Genomic DNA, 24,458 nt, shown 5'->3' on the forward strand with positions numbered 1-24,458 from the left:
CTGACCCGAAGGGCAAGACCATGGAATAGGAACATAACAGCTGTGGCTGGTCAGCAGGTGTGCTCTGAGAATGGGGTCTACAGACACTCCGCTGGCAAGTCGTTAATGCCGGCATGGTGCAGAAGCAGCTTAGTGCAGGGTTGAAAGCATGGGGCCTAGACTCCAGGCAAGTTCTTCAGCTCTCTGAGCCTCAGTCTCCACACCCATGAAATGGGTATGACAATGAGAGTCTCAGGGTTGGCAGCAGGAGTGAACAATGGAATGTAAGTAAGCCTCTTGGACACTGCTTGGCCCAAAGCAAGTGCTTTCAGATGTTTGCATTGGCTTCTGGATGTTTGTTTAATGAGGATAAAGAGGATGAAGGAGCAGGTCCAGAAGTGCTGGACAGACAGAACTTCTGACAGAATGGCCAGTCTTGCCTTTGATAAAAGCTCACTACGTATCTGCTATTATTATTTTTTTTTTTTGCGGTACGCGGGCCTCTCACTGTTGTGGCCTCTCCCGGTGTGGAGCACAGGCTCCGGACCCGCAGGCTCAGCGGCCATGGCTCACGGGCCCAGCCGCTCCGCGGCATGTGGGATCTTCCCGGACCGGGGCACGAACCCGTGTCTCCTGCATCGGCAGGCGGACTCTCAACCACTGCGCCACCAGGGAAGCCCATATCTGCTATTATTGATGGAACACTTGCTAAGAGAAGACAACTCTTTGAATTTGCAAGGAAAAAGGAAGTGCAAAGTTCAGAATCTCAACCTCTAGTTCCCCAGTGATCTGGGGAGGAATCAGCCCACTTAGCCTCAGGTTTCTTATCTGCACGGGGATGAGAACGAGACCCTTTTCACTGGGTTGTCCAGGTTTTAGGTGGGAGAGAGTACGTGGAGTGTGGAAGGGCTTCATAAGCTTAAAAACAACTGTGTAAATGTCCACTAATGCTGGTTCCCTGCTGTGGCTATTTCCAGTTCTGTGAAGGACATAGGTGGTGGGTCGTGTGTGCCTGGTGGCATCAGCGCCAGCCGTCTCTGACCACAGGAACCATGGTATTCCTGAGCAGCATGGGGGCTCCAAGTCTTGGAAGGTCTACCCTTTACGGTGTCCGCCAGTGTCTTCCCACTGCATTTCCGGTGAACCGCCTCCGTGCCTTGCCTGCGTGACTGGCTCCAGTCTCACATCCCCCGCCGTCTCTCAGGCTGCTCCAGCCACACTGGACAGCTCTCAGTTCCTCAAGCAAGACATGCTCTTCCCAGCCTCCGTGTCTTCACACGGACCCTCTGCATACCCCCACGTCTCACTGGCAGGGGCTGAATTTTGTCTCCCCAAAAAGACCTGGTGGAGTCCTAACTGGCAGTGTCTCAGAATATGACCTTCTTTGGAAACAGAGGTGACCAAGCTAAAATGAGGTCGCAGGGTGGGCTCCAACCCAATATGACAGGCATTCCTATAAAAACGGGAAAATTATGCACAGACACGCACACAGGGAGAAAGGCCATGTGAAGATGAGGGCAGACGGGTGACGCATCTACAAGCCCATGAGTGCTACAGATTGACAGCAAACCACTGGAAACCTAAGAAACGGGCATGAGCAGATGCTTCCTCAGAAGGAACCACCCTGTGAATATTCTGATCTTGGACTTCTGGCCTCCAGAACTGTGAGCAAATTAATGCTGCTCAAGCCACACAGTGTGTGATATTTTGTTACAGCAGCCCTAGGACACTAGCACAGTCATTGTAAATGTCACCTCCTCAGTGAGTGTCACAGCATGTGTGCACGATGTGTCCATGTACGGTGATTCCATCTTGTCACTAGGGACCATATGTAGCTATTTGCTTTGCTGGTCAGTTGTCCCCACTTTAGACCATAACTTCCTGAGGTCAGGGACCATGTTTGTTAGGCTGGGATGTTGTGCTCACCACACTGCATCCCAGCCTAACACAGTCCCTGGCAAAGAGGAATCATGGGATACACTTCTGATGGATGGGCTGGTGAATCAGTGAATGAAGGAATGAATGCACTTTGGAAGGCAACAGTATAATGTTACAATATGCAATAGGTACATTCAGTTAAGACAGGCTTCTTGAAGAAGATACTTCTCATAAATTCCTGTCTTCTCAGATCTGGGCAGGTCGACAGCAAAATAAAATGCTGCCTATACTGGGAAAACTGATATTCAGCCTGTAACTAAAACAGATTTTAGTTCAGAAACAAATGAATATATTAAAATCAATTCTGGATTATTTTGTTTAATCCCACTTAGAAGAATGAACCCACACAGAACTCTGGGGCTGTGGAATATTTTCTTTCTTGCTTTTAAGTTAGCAGGAAAAGCCGAGTCTGTCTCCACTCTAATGATTCCTTTATGTATTATTTGTTAACGTTGAGTTTTCTTTCTTTCTTTTTCTTTCTTTTTTTTTTTTTTTTTTTTGCGGTACGCGGGCCTCTCACTGCTGTGGCCTCTCCCATTGAGGAGCACAGGCTCCGGACGCGCAGGCTCAGCGGCCATGGCTCACGGGCTTAGCCGCTCCGCGGCATGTGGGATCTTCCCGGACCGGGGCACGAACCCGTGTCCCCTGCATCGGCAGGCGGACTCTCAACCACTGCGCCACCAGGGAAAGCCCTTCTTTCTTTTTTTTACTTGACTGGTAGGGAAGTAGATTTAGGGCTCTCTGCAATTATGCAGATTCGTTTATTAGCTTCTTGAAAGGAATTTAACTCCAACCCTCTCAGCTCTCTGCACCACAGAAAAATGAGAAATCTTAGGGTCCCTCATGACTTTGTGCTACAGTAGGGCCTTGGTTTTTCACCGGCAGCAGTATTTTGTGCCACAATGAGGCTGGCCTGGGATCTGCAATCAGCCTTGAGCAGCCTCCCTCGGCTCTAAAACCAGAGGGTTGGATGAGGTTCTTTCTAAAGCCCCTTTCAGCAACATCACTCTCTAACTTTTCCATGGCCTCTGTTGCTTATTCTCAAACATTTATAATTTATTCACTCATTTGCACATTATTTGGTTATGTTCCAAAGCTGGGTGCTGGGGCCAGAGCAGGGAACAAAAGAGACAAAGTTCCTTTTTGCGTGGAGCTTACATTCTAATTTGGGGAGACTGAGAATAAGCAAATAAGTAACTTAACCGTATGGCACATTGGAAGGTGAATATTATATATTATTAGAATAAAATAAGTGCAAACTAGGATGGGTACATATTAGAAAAGAATAGAATACATAACAGAATATTACATAACGACATATGATGGTGTACATGCAACCCTGTATATAATATGGAACTGCAATAATATTGAATAGTATATTAGAAGCCGAGACACAACAGGTGGTAAAAAGGATTTACTGCATGAATAATAATTTCATCTCTAGTTAAACTTTTGATGTTGCCCCTGTGCTGAGTCCCAGAGGCAGTGATGAAACGGACCTGTCCCTAAATATCAAAGCATCTAAACGATGTTGGGAGACAGGCTCAGTGGTGAGACTCCACCAGAGGTAGTAAAAAATTGCTTTCATTGTCACTGAGTTGCTGCTGACCCTCTGAGCATAACCAGAGGGTTAGCCAAGGCACAGAATCTGCATAGAGGTTCACACAGGGACGATAGGGATCAACGCATCATGAGTATAACTATGAAAGAGCAATTAATGCAATAAATCATCTGGCCATCTGGTCTACCTCTACAAGGGGCTTGAAGAACCAGCCACAGGGTAGATTAGTTTTTCACTTTAACAAATCCAGATGTTTTGACATCACAAACACAGTGTATAAGCGACATGGGCATTTTTGCCAATGCCAGATTTCTCATCCTGCTGTCTTTGAACAATTAAATCTGGGAAAGCACACACTACCCTTTTCCTTAGCAGGAAGAATCTTGTTTGGATGATGGCTTCTATTTATAGAGCACTGCTTACATTTGAACAAATGTTTCCCTTCACTCTCTTTTAGTCGAGAAATCCAGCTGTAGACCTGTTGTTTCAAGTACCTCTGAAATTTGAACACTAGGAGATTTAGTTGATGATTTCATGTTTTTCTACGACCTTGGTGCAGGAGAAGAAAGCAATGAACTCACCCCTTCCAAGTGAAGATAAATGGGGAACGTGGGTGTTGGCTGTTTTACAGCCAACCCTTCTTCAGTTATATGATGGGAAGCTGGGAATGCAATTTGCAATAGATGGCTCCTGGAGTCCTTGGACAAGATGTTGGCCTGGACGAAGATGGACCAGGAAGTGATGTAATCTGGAGGGATGTGACCATTTGCACAGTTGGGAATTGGTGGTATCCGTGCACTGAAATCACACTGCTCTGTTCTCTCCAAATATTCCCTTTCTGTACATATTGGGATAGCTCCATCCACCACTCAAAGCACGGGATAAAGATCCCAATAGTGTATGTTTGGACTCCACCCTCCAGAAAAGTCACTTGTGTCAGATAAATGAAATGGGTTCAATCTTCTAAGAAGTATGTGGTTGGTTTTCTGGATTAATCTCTATTGAGCAAACAGCATATATAATTAGGTGGTCAGTGTTTAGACACAGGCACCTCTGAATTTAAAGGGCTCTCCTAAGGGAAATAAACTCTTATGGAGAGTTTCATTTAAAGCACTCAAATATACTGCATGGAATCCTGGAGGAGTGGATAAATACATTCACTTCAGTTAGACCTTTAGCACACAAAGGTACATTTACGAGTTTTATACCCGGGGCCATCAAACTACCAAAAACAAATGAAAAGATCCAAAAGAGTTCAGAAAACTCCCAATACTCATGTCAACTCAATATAGGATAGCTCAAGAATACAGACGTCACACAAAACCCCCCACCAATTTGAAAGCACTACAGAGCTATGAAGACAGCCAGAACTTGAGAATCCAGGATCCTGTTGAGAAGGGAAGTTTACTGAAGTGAAGCCAATACTTTATGGAACTTTTACCCTTAACGCAGTTTCTAAATTATAAAGGCGCAGGGACAAAGGCTAAGAATCTGAGAAGAAAGTGCTGCTAAGAGATCAGGAAGCTGAGCAGAGCTTTCAGCAGTCTCATGCGGATGACAAGACCACTGAAATTCAGGGTGTCCAAGGCGGAAGGGCCCTTGTAAAAATACCCATCTTTCAGCTGGGGCCCCAGAAAGGCTGTACCCAGGAGTAAGGGAAACCACGATAGCCCTCATGTAAGACTGAAACTCAATGATGAACTAATTCAATCCTAGACTGATTTAAAGTCATCCTTTTCTACTCTTATTGGTTTACAGAAAGCAAAAATGATAAAGTTAAGGAATAAAACAAATGTTATCCTGACATCATCTTGCATCAGATGTTTCATTAAGAGCAAAAAGTAAATTTCTGATGTAAGAAATAAAATAGTTCCTTGATTGATAAACTTACTAATGAAGAGAAGTGAGTCATAATGAACACATTGGTAAAGATTTAAATTTCTTGTGATTTACCTGCAATACCAACATCAATAAAGACAATATAAAACTCTTATATGTCTCAAAACAAGGATGTGGGTGACACGAATAACAAGTGTCATCAATTTAAAGATTAGTCTTTATACAAGAACATTTGAAATTGCAGAGCTCATATATATATGTATATATACATACATATATAAAAAAATATATATGACAGAAACTTGATAGAGATTTCCTTAAATTTAACCACAATTCTCAAAATTTACATGAGTTTTCCAACAATGAAATAATGTGGTAAAGGTGAAAAAATGTTTCTAAACTCTCAATAATACAGAGCAAATTTCTATCAACCCTGCTACAGGAAGACTAGTCTTTTTGCTCTCTTTCTATAGAAAATGGTTTTGCATAATTATTATATAAAGAAGAGACAACAGAGTTTTCAGTCAAACATGTAAGAGAAAAAGTATTATAGGGTGAATTAGGCAGTTAATTAAGAAAATATTTTTATTATGAAAGCTCATAGTCCCAAGAAAAATAAGACTCCTAAAGCATTAAGGTCCTTGAAGACTTTTAGGAATTGGAGACTGGACCCCAGCACCCCCTTGATAACTTAATGCAAATATCTGCTGGTGGCTCAGTTTCACCTTGCCAGCTTCCAGCTCACACCATTTATCTTCACCCCTTTATGAAAATCAAAGCATTTACCCATCTCTCATCTTCCAGGAAGACAGGGCCTTTTAAGATTTATGCCATTTTTACTACATGTATTGTAATGTTATAGCTTGAACACTGAAACATTTACTTTAGAAAGAATTCATCAAATAGCCAAAAAAAAAAAATCCTGTTATTCAGTCTTCATTACCAATTGCCATTTTAATTAAAATCTGAAAAGCAACTGATTGAATAAATGAATGAAAACTCATTTAAAAACCTTATAATCATTTGCAAACACATTATTTTAAAAATAATAGCAAGTTTGTTAATCCTCATGACCTGGGGTTTACATGAAAATGAGTTATTCAGTCAGTATGTGTTGAGCATCGCCTATGCTATAAGTACAAATCACATGTCTTAAAAAAAAAAAAAGCAACTTTAGAGAGAGAAATGGACAAGTCATTTTGCTCTAAATGGGACTGAGATTCTTAACTATAATCCAAACTCTGGGTTTGGAAAGTTTAATTAGATTTCCTAAAATCATTTCCAAATACCTAATCTAGAAAAGTCACAACTAACATGTAAACATAAACTAACAGTTAAAGTCACGTGCGAAAGCTATTAGGAAAACTCACGGAAGACTCTCCATAGGGAGACTAGTGCTTCTAACCCAAATTTTCATGAAAATCAATGACTAAAAATTGATTTCATGTGTCAGTAACAATTTAAAGTACTTGGTTCATCATATCCAGTGACACTGTTCTCCAGTTAAAATCACCTTCAGGAAACATTCGGCAGAGAGTGAATTACTGAGTGCCAACTGGGAATGCAACAGAGAATAAGAGAGGCGTGGGCTTTGCTTCTCAGCAAGCTTACAGTCAGTGTGAATAAACACAAGGGGAACAAAAGATATTAGTTTGCACTAAGAATGTGCTGTTTAAAATGCCCTTTAAAATATCTCCTTCCTTAGTAACAACCCCTATATTACCAAAGGCTGCAACCTGCCAACTAAAGACAGTTGGAGTTTTTCTCAGTCTCCCTCACAGACCAGGAAGGCTAAGGAGATGTAAGTCATTTGACTTTCTGGGGAATCTTTTTAAATGACGTTTACTTAGGTGGCAGGTCCTCCTCTCATTTCCTGCTTCTTTCTACCTGTTACATGGACATGATGGCTGGCACTGCGGTGACCCTATTGTACCACGAGGCAGCTTTGGGGAAGGCAGAGAAGAAAGATAAGAGGAGTATGGTAAACTGACAATATCATGGTCTCACCATACTGGCCTGGGACTGTCTACCTACGGACTTCTGTGTGAGAGAAACTATACCTTTAAGTCATTTAACAGAGCATTATTTCCTGTGTGTTATTTGTGGCTAACTGAAACTCCTCTTTTAAACAGATCAAAAAATGCACCTCTCTGGAGATGGAAGACCATGTAAAATAGAATTTTTAAAAAAGATAAGAACCATATACTTCTATGAATTTCCTAAGAAATATCCTAATATATGCAGAAACTTACATAAGACAACATCTTCTTGGACAGGTTTCTAGATACCTTCAAGCCCAAATGACCACCATTTCCATTCTGGGATGACTGAATCTTGACCTTCATCTCTGAAAATTATTTCATCTTTAAGATCACAGGGTCCATGTTTCCTCTCTATTCCTAGTTCATCCTGTTTGACCACTTCCACACCCAAGACCACTACCTTTGGGCTGAGTCCTTATCAGTCCTCTTTTTCCGCCAAACAGGTTCCTCTTAGCCTTCTTTGCTTTTGCCCACAGTGATGAGTTTTACAGATTCTGCCACCTCTCCTCCAGAATTACTTCTCCCCTGGAACTTGAGGGTCTTAATCACATATTTTGAAGTGCTTGAGCAGGTTCATAGATTGCTTTCAAGGAAAACAGCAGCCTTTCAACATGGAGGGGAGATGGCCCTTTAGATAAGAACGTCAGTTGGCCTTTTGAATTTTAGAAACATCGTCACCATCATATCATCATCTTGCTCACTGCAGCCGTCTTCCTCACCACCACCTTCCTCACCACCTTCCTCGCCGCTGCCTTTGTCCCACTATCCTCGTCATCACTGTCCTCACTACCACCTTCTAAATTACCACCATATCCCCATCGCCAACACACCAGAGAACACGAGGTGACAAGCACTAGTGCTCTATTCACCATTCAGCTCATTTGACATTCACAAAACCCAATGAGGTGGGCTTTATGATCAGCCCCATGAACAGGTGACAAAACGAGAATGTAGATGGTGAACGTGCTCAGATCCCGTGGCTGGTAGGTGTGATATGAATCCAGTTCTGGTCCAGAGCCCAGCCTTTCACATCGCTGTTATACTGCCTCTAGCGTTCTGGTGTCCAAAATGTATGAATCAATGACAAAGAACATCAGCCATCCTGGAACATGTTAGAAAATTTAATTGTGAATTTGATTTATCCAACATTGGCAAAGACTCCTATGGGATACCTAATATCTAAGAGAGAGAATCTGATGTGCTTGCTAGCTACCCATTCTTCTCATTTTGTTACTTGTCTCTCCATATGAGTTGTGACATCAGCTCTGCCCTGAGGGAATCTCAAGCTCATTGTCCAATGTCCATTTTTTTTAAAAAAATAAATCTATTTATTTATTTTTGGCTGTGTTGGGTCTTCATTGCTGTGCGCGGGCTTTCTCTAGTTGTGGTGAGCAGGGGCTACTCTTTGTTGCGGTGTGCGGGCCTCTTATTGTGGTGGCTTCTTTTGTTGCAGAGCATGGGCTCTAGGCACGGGCTTCAGTAGTTGTGGCTCGCAGGCCCTAAAGCCCAGGCTCAGTAGTTGTGGTGCACAGGCTTAGTTGCTCCGTGGCATGTGGGATCTTCCCGGACCAAGGCTCGAACCCAGGTCCCCTGCAGTGGCAGGCGGATTCTCAACCACTGCGCCACAGGGAAGCCCCCAATGTCCATTTGAAGAGAGTTTTGTGCTTTTGCCAATATTCACAGATGAATACATTTTCCATTATACTACTTAAGGTCTCTTACTTTAAGATCTATGTTAAAATGTTTCCTTGAATTCATTGCTATTAATAACAACAACAACAACAACAAAAGCCTCTCATTCACAATATTTAGTCCATAACTAGGTACACAATTCTGAGCTTAGTTTAGGCTCCACTGAAATAACTAATTAATCTCACCCACCTGGTAACGTTAATAGGTGTTCGTATTTTAGGTTGGGGTTATCCAATTTCTATTTTCATTACTATGTCTATATTGAATATTACACTGTGCCTTGAGTTATCCTTTTGAAAGAGGTTTGCAAGAAATTCTGCAGATAAACCAATATCTCCCAATGAATATCCCATGAATACCAGCTTGATGAGCCATGGTGAGATGGACCAGGAAAAATTATTCCCAGGCCAAATAAGTCTGAGAAACCCTACAGACCACACCTACCCCTCTTAGAGAAACACAAAGCATTTTAAAGGTACCCAGAAGTCCTACAGTAAAAGAAATCTTTCACATCATTCATCTCAAGTGTTCTCCACATCTGCCTGACCCTGAAATCTCTCCCCACCCCCTGCCCTATAATGATAATAACTTGTGGAACTAATTTCTTGGAACACAGTTTGAGAAACATGGGAATAATAAGCAATCTGTATTAGCAGCTATAGAAACAGTGTCATGGGAGCAACAGAATAGACCGTATCAGCTACGTGGACTTTGTTGTTTTGAGGTTAGAATCCTGAGTGTCTAAGACACCACTGGCAGAGGCGGAGACTTCCACCTCCTGAATGAGTCATGTAGGGCTGCTAATGTGGAGAGGTCACTGTGGAGCCAGGGGGCTGAGAAGGGCCACCTGGGGTAGCCCTGAGACACCTGAGAGAGGGGTGGGCAACTGCAAATCCAGACACGGATCTTTTTTCTGAACGTCCAGGAGGCATTCAGAAAATATCAATGGCTCCCTTGGAAGCAAAGCACTGCAGCTGAGAGCATGGTAAACAGGGAGCTGTGCTCACATCCCATTTCTGCCACTTACTCTGCCTATAACCCTGGAGATTGAGATTCTCTGAGCTTAAAATAAGCACTCTCATTGGGTAAAAAACGTGGCTCACGAATCCAACCTCACACGGTCAGATGAGGCAATGGATCGAGGGTGGAGAGCCCGTGGTGGTGGTGGATGTCCAGCAAAGGTCTGGCAAACGACGGGGCTGTCATTACTGATGCTACGCTCCTGCTCAGTGAGAGGGGCGTCAAGTCCTTGGCTCTGGTCCTGACCCCCAAAGAAACCATGACGGTAGCACACTTCCATCAGATACTCAGTGCCAGTGACTTCCTAGCCTGGATACAAATTCAGCAGCTGGATGAAATCTTGCATACTCAGCCTGTCCCCAAACCTTGCTCCATTGGAAAAAATGGGAAACAGCAAGCACGATCCACAATCATAAAAGCACAGGAGCCGCGAATAAGTAATGGTTCTCCCAGACAAGCTAACTTGGTTGTTACTTATAAGCTCCTGGGCCACCCTGTTATGGCCAAGAAAATCTGCTCTACCTTCTTGATGCTTTTCCGTCTGGCCTCTCAATCTGTACTTGCTGAAAAAAATAGTTATTGTTATGCTAAAATCACAATAGGGAGGTCAGGCCCAAACCATGGCGGAAAAGACTCAAAAAAGTGTGAAGATTGCAGCTGGAGCAGTTGTGTGTGTAGAGAGTGAAATCAAGGGTGATGTAACTATAGGACCCAGGACAGTGATCCACCCTAAAGCACGAATCATTGCGGAAGCCGGGCCCATAGTGATCGGCGAAAGTAACCTAATAGAAGAACAGGTGCTCATCATAAATGCTCACCCTGAAAATATCACTCCTGATGCTGAAGATCCAGAGCCCAAACCTATGATCATTGGCACCAATAATAATGTGTTTGAAGGTGGCTGTTATTCCCAAGCCATGAAAATAGGATATAATCATGTTATTGAATCAAAAGCGTATGTAGGCAGAGACGTAACATTGACAAGTGGTTGCATCATCGGGGCCTGCTGCAACCTGAACACGTTTGAAGTCACCCCTGAGAACACAGTGATTTACGGCGCAGACTGCCTTCGTCAGGTGCAGACCGAGCGACCACAGCCCCAGACACTACAGCCGGATTTCCTGATGGAAATCTTGCCAAACTACCATCACCTAAAGAAGACTATGAAAGGAAGCTCAACTCCAGTTAAGAACTAGGAACAATATATGACATGATAACATTTGTCTTTGACCACTGTCTTTTGAAAGAGCCACAGTGTTTATGCACTCTTAGTCTGCAGAATAATATGTGTTGACTTTATCTTGTAAAATTGAGTTAGAGAGGAAAGAAATGGGTTTTCATTGTAACTGTCCTCTATAATTTATATAAAATGTATTATTTTCTGATGTCCTTGTCCCATTTCTGATAATTTACAGATTTCTTATTTTGTGTTTTTCATTATGTAAAATGTTGGCCATGAATTTTAGTTATATAAAAGACTACCCATGATAAGAAAGAAAAAAAAAATCACAACAGGACTCACACAATTCAGCACTAAATAACACCAATACAACTATGAAAATGGCACTTTGGCATTAAAAGTTGTCTTCTTATGGACTTTAACAAGATTCAATGCTTTTGTTTTCATAATGTTCTGGTATTTTCAGCTTTACAAAAAAAAAAAAAAAGATAAAAATGTAAAAAAGTATTCCAGCAAGACACCATCTTCTCTCCACAGAGTGTTTTGATGTCCCAAGCAGGGAGCTGGCTAGGGCTGTGGTACACTGAATTAATGTTAATCAGCAATCACGGCCATGACCACAAGGCTGGCATTCAACAGGGGTTTACCTCTTTCTTGGTGAATTTAGGCGAGTGATCGTTTTTGTCATCGATCATGATTGTCGCTGTGGCCGTGCCTGTTAATCCAACATCCAGTCCAGCCATATCTTGAGCCTCAATGATCAATTCATACTTGGGATTTTCCAGAGTCTACAAAGCAGAAGCACAACAGAAGATGACATTTAGATCTGGGTTATCACTCGGGATAGGGGACATGCACGTTGCTCGGGCTGACGCTGTGTGCCCCCCTCCATCTAGGGCAGGCGCCTTTCATAGCACTCTTACCTGTTGTGCATAAATGTGTCTTTGGAATCTCTCCAAGGCAAGACAGTCACTATTCATAGACTAGAGTTGGCTGTGGGGATGGAAACTTAATATCATTTCCTTCATGCAATATCATTTACCACCATAATTCCTTGATATTATTTTAAGGGTTGCATAAAATATAATCATATGCATAATTTATAATTTATTTCATCATCTTCAATTATTAGGACTTGAGGTTATTTCTAGTTTTCTTAAAATTTTGACAATTTTAAATAACACTGCAATGAACATCTTTATTCAGGAAGCTCTCAATGTATTTTGACTTTAAAAAAAAATGATGGATTCCAGGAAGTGGAATTATTAGGCTAAAGAGTATGAACATTTTAAGAGTCTTTATTGATATTTCAACATTGCTTTCAAGAAGATCTTACCGATCTTCGTATCATTCCTATCAGGATGTTTTGTTTATGACCCCAGGCATGGCTTGTCGTTAAAGAACAGCTGACCTTGCCCCATGAAGCACATTGGGGGATGAGCGTGATTCTATAATGGCTGTCGAACAAGGATGTAAATTTCTCACAGCACTTGCCCTTCTCCAACTTGCAGTGAAGGTAGCTGTGGACACACACCCCAGGGTAGCTTCAAGTGCTAACTCTAGTGGATATGTGCTGCCCTGCCTTCCCAAGCGTCCATCCCATCCTCCTCTGGTACTGATGCTATACTTCCTTTGGGGGTATCATCCCTTCCACACTCTTAGTACATGTGGAGTTCAGGTAGGGTGGACTCTGTCCCTGGACTAGGGATGGTCATGTAGCTCAGGCTTGTACAATCAGGGCCTCCCATTCCCACTGCCATGTGATAGGCACATAACCCAAGTTAGGCCACCTGGGATTGAAACTCAGTTCTAGGACATATTTCTTTAGAACTTGTAGGCAAAAGAACTCCTCTTTCTGTTAGACTTGAAGGTGGTAGGACCAAAATCTGGAGCTGGTGGTGACCATTTGCAACCACACAGAGAAAGGCAGCCTGAGAAAGAAGACAACACAGAACTGAGAGGTAGGGATGGAGTTCTTTTAACCTAATTTGAGCTCTTTAATAGTCATTCTTGAAGCCAGAATTTACCCCTCAGATTTGTGAGTTCTATGAGCTAATAAATTTCTCCTTTCCTTAAGACATTTAATTGAGATGTTCTGTGAGAAGCAACAAGGGAATTCTGACCAATACTGCAACGACTGCTATGATCAATTATCTGGTTATCTGCAAGAAAGTGTAAGAGCGATTGCATCACACTAGAGTATCACAATAGGCTCTTCACAAGAGTATTCCAATAATTTCACGAATACACTGTTTTTCCTTTTAAAATTTTCCCCTCTGCAGAAATATTTTTTTTGACCAAAGAGAGTTATTGTAATTTTTTCTTTCATTAGTTCATGCATTCCTTTAGTTGGAAGTTATTGAATATCGAGTCTAAATATGGTGTTGGGGGTATAGGGATGGGAAAAGGGTCCTTTTCTTTAAGGGGTTCAGAGATGTTTACGGTTGACGACAGGCATGTTCACATATAACTGTAACAAAATAAGAGTCAGAGCTAAGCAGAGGTACATACAAATTCTTTCGCTGGCACAAATGAAGGACACATTGGCTTAACTCTCCTGTAGTTTAACAAATTTTATAAATAATTTAAAAAAATGAACCAGCCAATTCCTGTCTCCTCATATAAATAAAACTTTATGACTGCAATGGGAACTCGATTGATTAACCTAGTGGAAAATCAAATAGACTATGAACTAGATATATTGCAAGGTTTGAGATGAGATGTTCCAAAGTCTCAATTTTCTGCCAAACTTAAGGCTACCAAAGAATATGTTTGTATTGTCAGAGAATATCCAATTATTGTAAGGAAAATAGAAACGATCCAGTCATTTCTAAAGTGGAAAGTGAGCATTCCTCTCTACCCACCCCCAACCCCATCTCCAAGAGGTAAATGTTGTTAGTAGTCTGGTGTCTCCCTCCTTTGTCCTACACATCACACACACACACACACACACACACACACAGACATTTTAGATACACATATATTTAAACAAATGATAGCATTCACACCGCTGTACAATCCATCTTACCATATCACTTTCACCTCTGCTTATAGATCTATTCATTTCAACAGCTGTATAACAGTCCACTGTATGGATCCAGCATAATTTATTCAATCATTCCCTACTGGATGGTCATTTGTTTGAGTTGTTTCCAGACCAGCATAATTTATTCAATCATTCCCTACTGGATGGTCATTTGTTTGAGTTGTTTCCAGACCAGCATAATTTATTCAATCATTCCCTATTGTACGGTCATTTGTTTGAGTTGTTTCCAGATTTCCACTTTGAAAAGCAACTCGAAGATAAGAAGTCCACTGGCCTATGAGTATTTGGGGATTTTTCTATAATAAACATAATTGCTTTCACAATGACAAAAGTAATAAAAACCGAGCAGCCAATGATAAAAGCACCTCCTCTGAAATGTGGAAGACTTAGAGAAAAAACTGCATATGTATGAGCCCCCTTGCTCTTACACACCTGGAAAACCTTCCACTCATCTCTGACCTGCCTCCCACTCCAGCTGAGCCTTTTCTAGGAAGTCTGCCCCAATCCCTCTTACTTGAAATATACATACACATGCGCATTTCTGCACCGCTCAGAGGTCACTCTGCCTTTGTTACTCTGCTGGACAAGGGTCCTAGGCAGCCCACAGCTGCCCATCGTCTGGGAAGAAACATTGATGCAGAGGAATAGGCCCTGGTGGCCACATGCACGTCTGTCTCCCTCACAATAGTTGAGCGAGTCACAGTTAACTCCCTAACCCCAGGTGGGATGATCAGATTCTATGAAATGTGAAACCAGGCATCATGGAGACAGAACGTAGGGCAAACCCTCTTGCCTCTCCCATGCTGCTCCTGGACCCAATAGAAGGGTTTTACCTTCTTTTTTTTGTTTTTTTAATAAACTTGTTTACTTATTTTATTTATTTTTGGCTGTGTTGGGTCTTCGTTGCTGCCCGCCAGCTTTCTCTAGTTGCAGAGAGCAGGGGCTACTCATTGTTGCAGTGGGTGTGCTTCTCATTGCAGTGGCTTCTCTTCTCGCGGAGCACGGGCTCTAGGCCTGCGGGCTTCAGCAGTTGTGGCACGTGGGCTCAGTCGTTGTGGCTCGTGGGCTCTAGAGCGCAGGCTCAGTAGTTGTAGCACATGGGCTTAGTTGCCCCACGGCATGTGGGATCTTCCCGGACCGGGGCTCGAACCCATGTCCCCTGCATTGGCAGGTGGATTCTTAACCACTGTGCCACCAGGGAAGTCCAGGATTTTACCTTCTTGAATGTTCTGGGAGGACACTTACCACCCTGGTACTCTTCTCTGCCCATACGGGATGCACCCCATCTGGGGGATGAGACCTTCAGCCATCCAGCTGATCTGTCACTGGTGGGTGAACTGAACAGGGGGTAGGAAGCTCATTGTCCTCTAAAGGCCAAGCTGCACTCTCCTTGGCACGATCTGATTCTTGGGTTTATTTCTCTCAGTTGGTTCAAGGCTCAGAGGGGAGATGGGTATGATCAACTCCAACAGAAAGAGCCTTTCCGGCTGAGTTACACAGAAGGCACCGCTCTAACCAGAAAGATGCAAGCTCTGCCTCTGAGATCTGGGTCTATGCTGGCTCTTGACTTCAACTCTCCTCTGGATTCTGTAACACACCTGGTGTTTATTCAGGAGATTCTTTTTGGCACTGAAGTCAGCCAGAATCAATTTTGGTTTCTTGCCATCAGAGGAAACTGTGGTGAGGACAATGTTACTTGTTTACCCAATCCTATTTCTTTGGACTGAAGGGCATACAGCTAGACTGTAAGAGGAACTTGCATGGCCACTTCTGGCCAATGGAATGTGGGCAAAAGTGATGGACTGACCTGGCCCCTAAAAATCCCACGTAATCCTCCGTGTTTTCTATTCCCAAAGAGGAAGAAGCCTTGATCTCCAAATGACTATATGGCACAGAGACCCTTTGCTGACCTGCTTTAGACTGAGAGGTGAACAAGAGACAAGCTGTTGTTCAGGTTTAAGGGAAGTTTATTACAGTGCCTAGCCTACCCTGACTAATTTGAAGGCTATGTTTCCTGTTTGGTCTTATTTTGAATGCCCATTTACTATCTCCCTAAGTGGATGACAAAGTTTTCAAGGGCAAGGACCATGCCTTTGACCCCAACACCTAGCCAGTATGCAGCACGCAAGCTGGGTGATTTACTTTCATTATTGATAATGATGATATATTACTGTTTCCCTGAACTAAATTATATCTCAAAGGTCTGAGCATATCATTGGCATTTCCAAACCAGAGCCATTTATTCTCAGGGAATGGCTTATCCTTTGGGGAACTCCAGCTCAAGGAGATAGGACTGTATTTTGACAAAGAGAAGCACTGTGTCAAAACTGGGAGAATGAAATTGACCGCTGTGATTTTATTTTAAGCTATCTGATCTGTAAGACACATCTAAGAGTCAAGCTGCTCTCCTGGTTTGAATTCTGCAGCTGTGCATTTCTACTGTATTTGCCATCGCTTCCTGGGTGTCTACTTGTTACCAGTTAATATATATCCTAGAAACAAAAGGAAGATGGTGTGTCTGCAAGAAAAAGCCTTGGGTGTATCTCCACAGACACGGGCTGGGTTCACTGATCACTGATTTGAAAAGCAAACATTCCATCTTGAAAAAAAGGAATCAAGCCATGTCACTAAATATGGCATGTAATCAATCACTGGACCCTTGATGCTTTACACAGCTACCGTGACTGCCATACGAGTGAGCATTTAACGGAACATTTATCACTAATAACAACCATAATGGTAGCTGTGGGGGGAAATCAATGAATAAATGTTACATGGAGAAAGGTTCTGCCATTAACCCATGTGGTACCCCATCCTCCTCTTGCTTCATCTTGAACTGCCCTCCGTACCTCTTTTCTCACTTTGTCCAGACTGGATTTCCTTCTACTGTACCCCACTTTTTCTTACTTTTGACCTTTCCACCTCTACTCCCTCCTTTAGGTGAATTCCTGCTCGTTTCTGATGGTCATCCTTCACTGCACTGAAGCTCCATGAAGGCAGGGACCTTATTGCATAATGGGGTAGCCGACACTTAGGGAAGGACAATCAGCATTTGATCAATTACTGGTACCTTGGCTCCACCTCTCAGTAGCTGAGTGAACTTGGTCAAGTTACTTAAGTTCTCCCTGCCTCAGTTTCCTCACCTGTCCAATGGGGAGAATAATAATACTTCTAGGATAAGTGAGGATTAAAATAGGTAAGGTAAAGTGCCAAACATGGAGCTTGGCATGTGTAGATGGCTGCTGTTATTATGTAGTAGAACCTTTGGAAAGTCTTCTAAGGATGTGGCAAGAAGCTAGGATGGCCTCCAGGGACAGCCAGAAGGAACTGAATGCTGCCAGCAACCACTGAAGAGCCCGGAAGTGGATCCTTCCCCAGTCAAACCTTCTGATGAGACTGCAAATTCTGCACCAACACATAGACTGCAACTCTGTGACAGTCCAGCGAGCAGAGGACACAGCTAAGCCATGCCCAGGCTCCTGAACACACAAACTGTGAGATAGGAAATATCTCTTGTTTTAAGTTACTACATTTTGGAGTAACTTGTTATGCTGCAATAAATAATGAATACAGTTTTTCTCCAGCACCATCACAGTCTGTAATATTCTCATTTATTGATTACTTGTTTATTGGCTATGTTGACCCTGACGACTTGAGCTCCATGAGGTCAGGGATCTTGTCTTGTTTAAAGTTTTATCTCTCAGCTACTAATTCAGTGCCTGGCACATGGCTGTTATGCACTAATTAGTCACTTATAGATACATTTTTTATAAAATAATGAATTACAAAGAGTGATGTGCCTGTAAATTTTAACAGCACAGGTGCCTGATTTGCAGCATTTGTCAATTTTGGTGGTTTAAATACTCTTACCATGGCTGATTTCAAGCTACCAACATGATGTCATAGAGTACATAGTTGGAAAGTGATATACACAATCAGTTATTATGAGCTGGTAAGAGTTGGCGCCAGCTTATAAACTGTGCTTTAAGGGTCAAGGAAATCTGTAAGAGTCTTTTTCAATAAATCCTTTTGTTGTCTAACACTGAAGGTATTGTTAATGAGAAATATTAATATGAGATTTATGGGAAAGAGGTAATGCAATTTGTTTATTTATTTACTCATCAGCTTTGCTCGGATAGGCTGAGACTCCTTGTGATATGGCACCTGAACAGGGACCCCATTCTTCTGCACCTGACACCTGGTCTATAAATACTGCAAGCAGATTGGTGAAAACATTATCTGGAGCAGAACAAGTTGTTGTCTGTCTGGAGTTTGATTTATCCACTCTGGCCACATAACACTGGGGAAAGGTAGTCCATAAATCCAGCAGGAACCGTGTACATCCCCTTGTAAAAGGTGCCCTTTGCCCACTGCAGACAGCGAGTGACATTCCTCCATCTTCCTATGCAACACGGCAAGTTGGGTTGACTCGTGTTTGTCTTCAGGCCTCCTTTTACTTTGCCGCTCACCGCCAATGTGAGCGTTCATGTACTTGGCCGTCATCTGCTGTGTTTTCATTTCGGCTGGGGTGTGGTGGATAAGGAGAAGGCATAGCTCACTTCCCCAGATTTACTGGTTGCTGACAAAGCCAGCAGCGTGGGGAAGCAGCAGGGGAAATAAACACAGCCTCTTAGACACATGCAGTTGGAATAACCTAAGTGATAGATCTCAGGTTGAGGGATACCAAACTCAAATAAAACATTTCCATGTGAAGTGTACTTCTTCTGATATTACTGATGAGTCACGGCAAATAAAATGCCAAAGCCATTCATAACATACCTGGAAAAATCACACCCTTCAGACCCAAGGCGGTAAATATTTGACGTTCAGGTTGATTACACTGAAACATGTATATAGTGTCTACTAGGTTCAAGTAACTCTGCGAGGATGCGATGAATGATACAGATGCTGCTTTCAGTCCATTTTTAGATAAATGAACAGAAAGCAAGTATGTAAGGTATGATGAGATAAGTGTTATTCGAAGTGTACCAATTAAGGTCTATGACAAGGGGGTCAGGACATGGGGTGCTCAGGAAGGCGACATGAATTTTATTTAATATTTACCGAGCACTTACGACGCATTAGGCATTGTGCTAGAGAGCAGTAATAAGTAAAGGGAGACAAACCTGGTGCTAGATAATTCCCAGGTAATTTCAGCAGAATGAGATGGGAGTAAGAAGAGTGCTGTGGTTATTGCAAAAGAAAGGCCACTTAGCCCAGACCTTGGTGGGGGGAGGAAGGAGACGTTCCTGCAGAGGAGAGTCTCCTACTATAGGATTAGAAATGGGGTCTTGATGTGGAAGTGAATTTCTGTGGAAGAAGATGAGAAGCTATTAATCCTAAAACACTATTAAATTCAATGGTTTAATAAGAACTGAAGACTGATTCTGATTCTGGTCAGGACACCTTGGGAACAAGAAGTTAAAATATATTCCCTACTTGCAAGGAACTCATGGCTTGGCTGAAGGTAAAACATGTGTAAGTGGCTCCACAAGGCACCAGGTAGTGTGTGCTGAACATGTATGCAATAGCTTCAGATGTGAATGGTGCAGCTGGGAGGGCTACTGTGGTTTTTAAGTGGCTTCAGGATAATGCAGGCTGGAGCTGAGCTTTGAAGGAGGCTGTGAGGGCAGAGAATTCAGAGAGGGAAAAGGAGCCTGAGCACCAGCATGGAGGTCCACCTAACACAGGGCCACTAGTGTGGCTGGAATCAAGGTTTGTGATGAGAAGAGACACAATCCATTGTTTCTTGAAAGTATCTCAGACATCATCTAGTCCATCCCACCTTCAAGGAGCTCCCAGCCTGAGGAAACAGAGTTAGGGAATCCCAAGAAGCATATGGTTGGTTTGGGGCAGATCTGAACATGCTAAAGAATTGCTTGGTTTAATCTGTTTGATTGAGACAAGGAAGTACAGACGTCTAAAACTTGAAGGAAAATAAAATAAAATTAAAGTGCTCTTTCTCTATCGTTTTTATATATTTTCACAGTCACTGTTTACTGTGTTAGCCTGTTTCTTCTAAACTTTTGGCCTTGAATTGCCATGGCAACATTATGCCCAGTACATAGTAGTTGCTTAAGACAGAATGTCTCAGTCAGTGCTTCTGGAACTTGCTTGTATCAGAATTCCCTGGTGGGTGCATTAAAACACAGATTTTCAGCCCACTCAGAGGGCTAATGATTCATGAGGTCCAGAGTAGGGCCTGAGGATGTGCATTTTCAGAAAGTTTCTAGGAGATGCTGACGCTGCTGATCTGAGGATCGCACTTTGATTAGCATCGTTTTGAATGAACACTTGATGAAATGCAGGTCACCCTTATTTTAACTTAAAACCCACCTGTTTATGATGCAGTTTAAATGAAAAACAGAAACATAGTTTACCAAAGTTTCTCTCTCCGTGGAATTTTCCTTTTTTTCCCCTTTCTAGAAAAAATGTACTCCCAGTAAGGCATTAAATAACACTATGGTTGCCCCTCGAGCCTGCTTCATCTTCTGGATGTCTCCTTTGGATGTTCTCCCTCAATTTTCATGGACCAATGACAAAACTTGTTATCGTCCCTGCAACACGGCCTTCCTCTTGGAGGCATCTCCTCCAGCTGAACGCCTGGGAGGTGTCCTCAGCTCTTCCCGCTTTCACTTTAAAGAGCCCATCAAGTGTTCCTGATGTCGCCTCCCCAACCTCTCCTGAGTCCATCCTCTTTTCTCCGTCATCCCTGTTGTCACATGACTTCGAGTCCTCATCCTTTCTCACCTGAGTTACTACAACAGCTTCCAGACTGGTTCCCTCTGCTCTCTTCCAGACCCCTCTCCACCCAAAGCCAGATACAGTGAGCTGTCTAAACTGCCACTTGACCACAGGACCCTCCTCAAGATGCTTCAGCAGCCCTTCGGTAGCTACAGGATAAGGTTCAAGCCCCTAAAGCACAGAAGACACCACCATCCTGGCCTGATCTCCCAGACCTCCTCAATCACAGCGCTGCACTCCTGTAACACCGGACTACATGCAATCCCAGCATCTCGGGCTCTTCACTCCTTGACACCTTAGCTCATGCTGCGCCCTCTGCCTGGGAGGCCCTCCCTACCCATGATTCCCTCCACCCCCTTGGAGAATTACTCGTCCTTATAAACCTTACTTAGATGTGTTTCCCTCCTAAAGCTTTTCTGCTCTTCCCAGAATTATTCCTTCCTCCTCTGCATTAGTCCTGTATGTTATGGGGAATGCTTTCTTCTTGGTTGACTTAATGACACAGAAATGTTCCCTTCACATGTCTGTCTCTGTGATTAACCTGTTAGATGCCCAGTGTCAGGTTCATGAGTCAAGCACAGGGCACAGTGGAAGTGAGCTCTAAATGCCATCAACCTTTTGGTCCTAGAGGCTTTCATACCTTCTGTGGTAGACAGAATACTGGCCCCCAAAGATGTCCATGTCCTAATCTCTGGAACCAGGGAATATGGTACCTTATGTGGCTAAAAGGACTTTGAAGATGTGATTGAGTAAAGAATATTGAGAGCAGAAGATTATCCTGGATTATCCGGGTGGATCCAAAGTAATTACAAGGGTCCTTATAAGAGGGAGGTGGGAGAGCCAGAGAAGGAGATGCAACAATGGAAGGAGGGAGGGAGGGAGGGAGGGAGGGAGAGAGAGAGAGAGAGAGAGAGAGAGAGAGAGAGGGAGGGAGGGGGGGCGGGGAGAGGCTTGATGATGAAGAAGATGGTACACTGCTGGCCTTAAAGATGGAGAGATGGTGGAAGGGACCATGAGCTAAGGAATGCAGGTGGCCTCTAGGAGGTGGGAAAGGCAAGGGGACAAATGTTTCCCTAGAGCTTCCAGAAGGAATCAGCCCCACTGACACCTTGAATTTACCCCAGTGAAACTCATTTTGGACTTCTGACTTCCAGAACTGTAAGATAATAAATGTGTGTTGTTTAAGCCACATATTTTGTGGTCTTGCTATGGCAGCCGTAGGGAATGGATACAGCTTCTCTGGAGAGCGCTCATCAAGCATCCTGCAGAGCCAAGATGCTCGCCAGCCTCCCTGCCCCATGTAGTGCTCATTGTTACCAGCTGCCACCTTTATTTCACTCCCAGCTGCCCCCTTCCCAGGACTGCCCACCTTCCCAGAATAGCATCCACTATCTTTCCTCTGGAAAATATTTCCATTTCAATCCTTTGAAGCGTAATATCAACCAGACCTTTCCTACAACTCTGTCCACTAGGAAGAGGAGATGAATTTCTTCCCATCTACAAAGTGGTAAATACCAGATCAGTTTATTGGAGAGTTTTCTCTTCAAAATACATGGTTTTCAATAGGTCAGTCACTTTCCGAGTATTCATTATAGCTGTCGATGGAAGCAAGGACCCTGTCTCTAACTTACTCCTGCCATATCCCCGACACCTGGCCCTCTGAGACATGGAGGCCCCAAAATACTGCCTTTATGCGGCCACTGGGTTACACTCTTTGAAAATAAATTGAATTCTAAACCCCCTGGGGAAAAAAATCACACAGCCATCCCAGTGCCTGGTACTCTCTGTTAATATTTGACGAATGAATAAATCAAAGGATGGTGATGCGGATCAGTACGCAGAAAACTTGGTCTCAGGGATGCTCTTCTGCGTTGCAGCAGTTGTGGGTCCTAAGGCAGGGCCTGGGCAAGGTTGGACGGGCTGAGCTTATCTCTAGAAGGCTGGGTTGTGCAGGGTAGGGCACGGTGATAAGGCTCTAGCTTTCCAGGAGCGAGCAGGGAAAGTCCTTCCCCGTTAGAGAGGCATCCATGCCAAGGGAGGCTTGGCCTTCTCTGATGCTGGTGGGGTGAGCCCTCCCCCACCTCATGGCAGATGCCCCAGGGCAGGTCCCAAGCCAAGGCTCAGCTCTTGGCCTGTCACAAATCCCGACTGTGTAAGACGGAAGGGGGACCGGTAAAGGTGGGACAACCCAATGCTCAGCAGTGAGGTCTGGATGGGAACGACCTTTCAAAAAAGAAGAGAGGGCCAGGGAATGTTGCTCAGACAGGCCTCAGCAAACCTATCTGGGGGCTGCCTCAGGTGACCCTGGGGAGCCATAGGTGCCACAGTATAAAATCGGGAAACTGGTATCCCTGTCATCTGCCAAGCAGTCTCCGAAAACAAATAGCTTTTCTTGGGTTTCGATTTATTACCTTCTAAAATGTCATTCTCTGTATGGGTAATAAAAGATAATACGTTTTTTGGTGGCTCCTTATGTTAAGGTTTTACAAAATCTGTTATTAAATTATCTGCATAGAATCTAAATGAATCTTACTAGGTGACATAGAATAGCAAGGTTTTTTTTTTCCTTTCCTCTCTCCCAGATCAAGTGCAGTGAGAAGGGCGCCACTCTCTGCGTGTTTTCTAATCACACAGCAGAAGGTAATGCTTTTAAAGTCAGGCTAAAAATTGCGTTCTGCTGTGTAATCAGCTTCACAAAGATGCATATTGGTCAAAACGTCCAGAAAATTCAATTACTGACTCCCAGTGACAAAAGCACCTGAGCCCACCGACGGTTGGAGGGTGTTTCTAAAATTAGGTTCTAAATGCCTACGACTTGGAGCAATTGCGGCTTTACCACCTTTGCCTGCTCTTGGTTCTCTGCATGTTAATGGCCTTTTGCCTGTTAATTTCAGACATTTAATCAGTGTTACCTCCTCCCCTTAGACAAGCACAGTCTAAGCGGCCTTTGTCAAGCTTGATCCATCCCCGTTTCCTAGAGCCTGCTCCCATGCAGATGTGACCTCTTAATGGAATCTGCCATCCAGGGTTACTTTTCATCAGTGTTGTATGTTTTCTCTGAAGCCAAATGCGTTTTTAGGCAAAGCTTACTTTGCTTTAGAGTTCTATTGCTGTAATAATCCCAGGTAGCTTTAGAAACAAAGGACCCCACTGAGAGAGTAATGAATCGGCCACTGACCCCCACCCACCCCACCCGAGGACAGGAAAGCAATTCAGGATAGCCCTTGTACGCTGTCATTGGGTTATCCTCTTTGAAGACAGACTGAACTAATTCTAAATCATCCGAGGAAAAATCATACAAGATGGATCCCAATTATGCCACTGCTGTTGTTCCAAAAGCGAATTCGCATCACTAGGGAGAAAAGGCAACAAGGATAACCCGGCTGTGGATTATTCTGGAAGGCTCTCCTGTCACTT

General features: G+C 43.4%; 2 protein-coding genes across 2 annotated transcripts in view; one reads left to right on the forward strand and one right to left on the reverse strand.

The window, feature by feature from the left end:
- CDH13 (cadherin 13) overlaps nucleotides 1-24,458 on the reverse strand; it is a gene marked incomplete at both ends in the record, with an annotated part of 1,025,013 nt that overhangs the window by 136,064 nt on the left and 864,491 nt on the right. Inside the window, one exon of the mRNA XM_079724018.1 lies at nucleotides 11,899-12,039. Coding sequence (XP_079580144.1) covers nucleotides 11,899-12,039 — 141 coding nt within the window. The remainder of the gene's footprint in view (nucleotides 1-11,898; nucleotides 12,040-24,458) is intronic.
- On the forward strand, nucleotides 10,692-11,267 carry LOC307067093 (dynactin subunit 6-like; the record flags this gene model as incomplete). Its single annotated transcript, XM_079724388.1, has 1 exon — nucleotides 10,692-11,267. The coding sequence occupies one exon, from the start codon at nucleotides 10,692-10,694 to the stop codon at nucleotides 11,265-11,267; it is 576 nt and encodes a 191-aa protein (XP_079580514.1).

The sequence above is a fragment of the Hyperoodon ampullatus genome, assembly GCF_949752795.1.
Source record: "Hyperoodon ampullatus genome assembly, chromosome: 18".
NCBI classification, from domain to species: domain Eukaryota; kingdom Metazoa; phylum Chordata; class Mammalia; order Artiodactyla; family Ziphiidae; genus Hyperoodon; species Hyperoodon ampullatus.